Source organism: Xiphias gladius, chromosome 24 (assembly GCF_016859285.1).
Source record: "Xiphias gladius isolate SHS-SW01 ecotype Sanya breed wild chromosome 24, ASM1685928v1, whole genome shotgun sequence".
Taxonomy (NCBI): Eukaryota; Metazoa; Chordata; class Actinopteri; order Istiophoriformes; family Xiphiidae; genus Xiphias; species Xiphias gladius.
The window spans coordinates 10,781,396-10,787,698 of record NC_053423.1 but is presented as its reverse complement, the minus strand read 5'-3'; the positions used below and the strand labels follow the sequence as shown (position 1 = coordinate 10,787,698).

The window sequence follows — 6,303 nt, the reverse complement described above, 5'->3', positions numbered from 1 at the left end:
ACATCATGGGATTTATTTGAGAAGGTGACAAATGAAGTACAAGTATCAATAATCACTTAAATTTATGCAGCAAATGCACATGCTTGATTTGCTTTTTGAATTACTTATGATTAAAATCTGATGACACTGTAACGTTTTTCTAAAAATTGGTATGCCTTTAACAAATTGATGCATACTTGCAATCTGTGCTTACAAAATACTTATGTAAGCAACAATGCCATGTATTATAACACATCAGAATTAATTATATAACTCAGTCCTGTTTATTAAAATAATCACACATTTGGAAGCTGACAAAGCTTCCTTTCTAGAGCTTTATCACATGGATTCGGTCCCGTGTTCCAGGCGGTGTCTGTTGACTCCTGTGTGACCCAGCCAGCTAGAATTTTTACACTCTGATCTTCTTTATTATAAGACTATTAAAATATGAATGGACAAAGATTAATTTGGGAAAGAGACTGCAAACCCTAATTTCAGATTCTGGATATACATTTAGTCATGCTGACGGAGATACTGTTTGCTGTGTTCAGTGGCCAAGTTTAATATCTTTCATTTCATTGCACTCTCCTTAAAACACTTTTTGCCCTCTAGACTGAATTAATAGCCAGCTGCACCTATATGTAGACCGATGAGCTGGAGTGAGTAAATGTGTGGATTAAAATTCGCTCAGTGGACCGACGTTTAACGAGTGATGTCAAACTTTACCTAATTTTCTGGCTCTACACCCTGCGAACTCCTCAAGGCCACCCGGTGGTCCTCACGCCACACTTTGGGCATGGCTGATTTGGACACCCATCACACAGCCAGGGTGGCCTCTGACCCTCTCACCACACCCAAACCCCACTGATAAACAATAAGCAGCCAGTGAAGTTACGGTTGCTGTGTGCTGGTATTTATGCCAGACTGCAGCTCACTGAAACCCCCTCCGCGCCGCAGATTATCGGACCAAACCATTGCCGCAGTTCAGGTTTTAACACCTGTCACACGAGGCTCTACATTGGCAGATCACCGGCTATCATCACAGTTAAGTATGTTCACTGTACCACACTGCAGGCGTATATCGGACGCTGCCGTCTTGCGAATGCTGCCACAGTGCAGCCTCCGGTGAGACGAGCTGCCAAATCGCACCGACACCCCTATTGTGCGACTGGCAGCATCACCCACTGCCTGCAATGGCGTTGTAGCGGCTCTAGTATGTCCGAGCGTTTCTAAAGTGGCGATTCCGTCCCGGTCTATCCACGAGCGTGGGATAGCTATGTTATTTTCGCACGGGGTTTGCAGCCACAGCATCCTTGTTTTCCACCAGTTCACCCGCTGGATTACAGTGTATTTATATCGCGCGTCAAACGAAGCCGGAGCCATGAACGTAAGTCTGACTCTTTTGTTTTTGCAACATTGAGGCAACATCGCTCTGGTTTGTGGTTAACAGTTCACTTCGTTTTTTTTTGCAATCACTGAGAAAGGTCAGTTTTTCAATATATATATATATATATATATATATACACATTTGCCCCTGCAGAAATCTGTACAGGGGCACACGTAAAAAAAGAAATGTTGGAACAGTGTCAGAAGGGGTAAACCTGAGCTGTCATGTTGTGTGCAGTGTGGCTGATGTGCGGCTCTGCCTGTTTGTCTGATCCCACTGACACAATGTTGAAGCCTCAGATTCATCTTCCACCCCTAACTTTATTTTCCTCTGTGCAATATCCTCCGGAGCAGCACAAGATGTTCCTCGAGTGGAAACTGATGATTTTTTTTATTTATTTTTTTTGCACAAGGGGTTTCACATAGGTGCTATCATGGACAAGGAAGAGTCCAGCATGGTGAATAATGAATACTGAACCAGGACATTTAGGTTTCAGCCACTGCTTCTGCTGGTGCATCCATACCGCCCAGGCTGTGGGTTTCAGCACAACTTAGATTAATGAGTTATCTGTGTCCCAGATGAATGTTTTTTTTTTCTTTTTATCTCTGCTTTATTGAGTCACGTTTCATCTCCCTCTTTGTGAAATGCACTTCCAAACAGGATTAAACATTAATGGCTGTTGGAATGGAATATTTAACTACTATACTCATCTGCTAACCTGCTCTAATCCTGTATTGTAATGGTGGGCAAAGGGCAGAGGCATAGTCTCAACATTTAAACTGCAAGTCTTTAAGTTCACGAAACACAATTTTCAATTTTCTCTATGCGGTAAAAGTTGAAACTACCATGCATTGCCTTGTTTGAGCACTGACATTTAAAAGGAACCACCATAATGTCAGTGATGGTTTACCTGCGGGATGTGGCAGTGTACAAGGGTCACAGCTCACTAAAGAAAACAGAGTGAGGGAGAGAGTGAAGAGAAGGGGGAAAAGAAGAAAAGAATATCCCCTACAGTATAGCACCAGAATTAAACACAAAGAGATCACATCTTTACACTAATGTGTACAGTAACCATTGATTTGAGAAGATACACAACATAATCAAAGTGCTTCAGAGTCCAATAGGCTTTCATAAATAGTTCTCTTGCACTAAGAGCTTCTATATAACACATCTGTAATTCCCTTGGCCTCCAGGTTTCTGAATAGTGTTATTAATGGAAGGTGAAAGTGATCTCGTAATCACCATTTTGATGACAGAGTGCCACTTTCAGTTTATGTGATGTCATTGAGTGCATGTTTAAATAGTTATCTTTCTCAAATTCAAGTGATCATGTTGTGTTACAATATACCCTTATCTTAACAATGTCTTTACTTTATCTATACAGGACTGAATGGGCCTAAAGGAGCTATAACATCATCTTGGTCAGATTAGGAAGCACTGTAGTAGGTCAAACTAGACTCCTCACTACCACATTCTAATGAGGTCACGGCAATGCTGACATCTCCTCTGAATCCAAAGACATCATCATGCTGAAGACGGAGGCCTCGGGGGAGAGGACCAGCCTCCGGAGTGCCTCCCCCCACCGTAATGCCTACCGGGCTGAGTTTCAGGCACTCAAGAGGGCCTTTGACCAGCCTCGGATCGATGGAGACTCAAAGCCCAAAGACGTCGATCGGGTGAAACAACCAAGGGGTCGTCAGTATGGCACCCATGTCAGCCGCATTAAGGACATGTTCATGCAGATTAGTTCAGAAAATTCAGCAGCTAAGACAAGGGGTAGAGATGATTCTTCGTCACAAAAGCTGGTCAAGCCCACCAACTTCATCAACAAGGCTGATGGATCAGTGATAAAACTCCAGCATTCGTCATCAGCTGAAAGGGTTGGAGGTGCTGGAGCAAAGTTCTCTGAAACCAGGAAGCTGTTTGAGCAGCAGTCACGTGACCAGTCCCAATCACCAGTTTTTCCATACGGACGCGATAAAAGAGGCTCTCATGAGTATCTTGATGACTGGCGAGGGGCAAGGTCCAATCGAGGCAGTACAGACTCCTTGGACTCACTTTGCTCCAGAACAGAAGCGTCCTCACCGACTGTCAGTCAACTCAGTGCTGTTTTTGAAAATGCTGACCACCACAACCAGGGTGTGTCCTACAGGGGTGTCAGCAGACGAGCCCTTTACTCACCAGATGGATTCCAACGCCATGGAGGGGATCTCAGTGAGGATGATTCACGACAGTCTCCTGTTCGTGGAAACTACCGGAGCAAGATAGGGGGAAAGTTTCCCACATCCTCGTCCTCTGAGGACCTCCTGAGCCCCAGTCCTGGGACAGAGACAGTGGAGCTGAAATCAGTTCCACAAGAGGACGAAGCCCAAGACAAAGCAGAGAAGGCTGAGACTACGGGTGGAGATCGACGGCACCCTTCTGGGGCCACCACCAATGGAAGCCAGGTCAATGGTTCTTGTGAAGAAGATAAACCTTCAGAAACAAGAAAACATACTGAGGATCTAGGGGTGTCCAAAGTTTCAAAACCTACAGATGATGCTGTGATTATCAACAAAACTTTTGAAGATGCCACTCCAGAGCCCCTGCCGACCCCAACTACACCGGCTGAAAGCCAGGAGGACGGAGATGGTTCAAGAGAAGACAAGCCCTCTGAATCTCCCAATGACCAGGTGGAAGAACCTGATGAGGAATACACTGGGAATGAGCGGGTAGTTTTTAATGCAGACGGGGACGCCTGTTATCAGGGTTGGGGTGAAAGCTGCACGGATCCTGAGGATGACCTCTATGGAGACGACGAGGATATTGTCTACGACCCAGGCTCTGATCTGACAGAGATTCCTGGTCTGCCAGAAGAAAACAAAGAGGACATCCCTCCAAAGAGAAAGATTTGCTTCAGCACTGCTCCCATTACAGTAAGTTGGGTGTCATACAAAACTATTGTGGAAGCCGAAAATGTGTAAACACACTGAACACAATCCAACATAAAAGCCCTTGTGCAGCTCTTATCAAAAGTAGGTTAAAATAACAGAGAGCTAATATTGTATTCAGAGCTTCCTTTTCATGGGCTCATATTCATAGTTACTGTTGAGCTACTCATTGTGCTTAGCACTGCTGTTTTCATATACATTTTTATTAACATATAATCATGATAAAATGATCTGACAATAATCTTTTTTATCGTAAGACCTTTATAATGCACTTTCATTTCACATTTCCTACCTTTAATATATTCTGCCATATGGTAGATAAATTAGCATATATTGTAGCTGTTGCTCTCTGATTGCAGGGGTTGTAGCTATTTTGTAATGCAGAGGCTGAGGGTCAAAGCATCGCCTTCTGGGAAATTGACGCGTTCATGAGCAGAACATCTGTGCATGTGTTAGTCATGCTGCTTCATCACCCACACAATTTTCACACAAGAAACTGTGTTTGTTTTTCTCAAGCAGTCCCATCACCGTCTTTTAGATCAGGAACTCATTTATTGAACTATTTGATGCGGAAGTTGTGTACATTGCAGTGGCAGAGTCTATATGAATCTTTCAAACTTACTGTATAACATATACTGGGCCTAGTGTGTGTGTATATAACATGTTACCTTGCTGTGATCACTAGTATATAAGTATAGCTAGAGATTACGTGCATTTTTACCATCCATCCTATGGGGATTTCACAGGGGAGAGAGATGTGATAATTACACCACAATAATGTTTTTACATATGAAAAAGGGTAATTTCTTTCTGCTGATAATGCTCACTTCCCAAAGTTTGTCATTTCCCTGGTAACAAGACATTTTTTCGTTTTTTTTTTGTTTTTTGTTTTTTTTTTCTCAATTAATAGAGATAACTTTACCATAATCTTTATTGCATCATATGCCTTGGAGTAGTTTGATACTTTTTCAGTGCTGAGTTGGACACAATGCAGCCAGTGTTGTATGTGGATTTAGAAGATTATGGGAAATATTTTTCAGCCTTTATCCTCAAGCATTTTGAATCAGTAAGCTTAATGTCTGTAGTAAACAACACGTTTTAAGTTGTTCTTTTCCTTTTTATACTTTTTAATTATATTGTCAGTGAAATCTATTTTTATTTTTGAGATTTTTTGCCTGTTGACGTACAATTGGTGTGTATGTGTGTGTTTGTGTGTTTGTGTTTGTGTGTGTGTGGTCATATAGGAACAGCATACAGCTTTAATTTAGAAACTGAGGTGTATGTTTTAAGGATTTGGAGCTAACACAAACATTCCACAGGTTGAGGATCAATCCTAGTAACATGCTGTAACGAACCAGAACAATTAGCCCAATTATTCTGAGGAGAAATGTGTTGGCTCACTAATTACCCTGTACTGTCTCTGCAGTGCGTGTCCTTTTGCTTCTTTCTCTTTTTCTCCCTCTCAGGACTCACCTCACAAGGATATGAAATCGTCAAAATGAAATGTTATCACTTTGTTCATCATATTTTTAGAAGTTACTGACGTTGATTCATGCCTTATATTATCTTGCTCAAAGTAGAATCAGATGTAATACATTTATGTTTTTGTACCATATTATAGGTCATTAAAAGATATCTACAGAACCTATTTTAGATAATTTGAAAAATGCTTTTCTGTAGAACAAATTAGAGAACTTTATTTTCACTATACGGTGAATTTGAGCACTATAGATCTTAAACAGGCGAATGGTTAAACAGGCGGGGAATATGCTGCTCTGTTGTCTGTCATTTCAAGGCTTCTGTTTTCTATGAAAAGGGCCGAAGCTCGTTCATCATATGGAACATTCAAGAGGGGCACTGTCCCCCTCCCTTCACACAGACGCACACGCACAATTAGACGTGCGTCCCTCCCACTTCTCCATCATACGCCCCCCTCCACTCAGCACACGAGAAACAACCAGGGTTCTGTCTTTTGTTCGTCTATATAGTGAAAGAGACAAAGCTATT

At 42.2% G+C, this 6,303-nt stretch overlaps 1 protein-coding gene across 6 annotated transcripts in view; it reads left to right on the top strand.

Annotated features, from left to right (window-relative positions):
* ppp1r9a (protein phosphatase 1, regulatory subunit 9A) overlaps positions 1-6,303 on the top strand; it is a 50,699-nt gene that overhangs the window by 3,875 nt on the left and 40,521 nt on the right. For 3 of the 6 annotated variants that reach the window (XM_040121255.1, XM_040121259.1, XM_040121254.1), the window contains one exon: positions 2,751-4,281. In XM_040121255.1, coding sequence (XP_039977189.1) covers positions 2,893-4,281 — 1,389 coding nt within the window. In that variant the 5' untranslated portion in view covers positions 2,751-2,892. Of the gene's footprint in view, positions 1-998; positions 1,029-1,220; positions 1,367-2,750; positions 4,282-6,303 lie in introns of those variants that run through there. The other 3 variants (XM_040121260.1, XM_040121256.1, XM_040121257.1) reach the window with 2 other exon arrangements.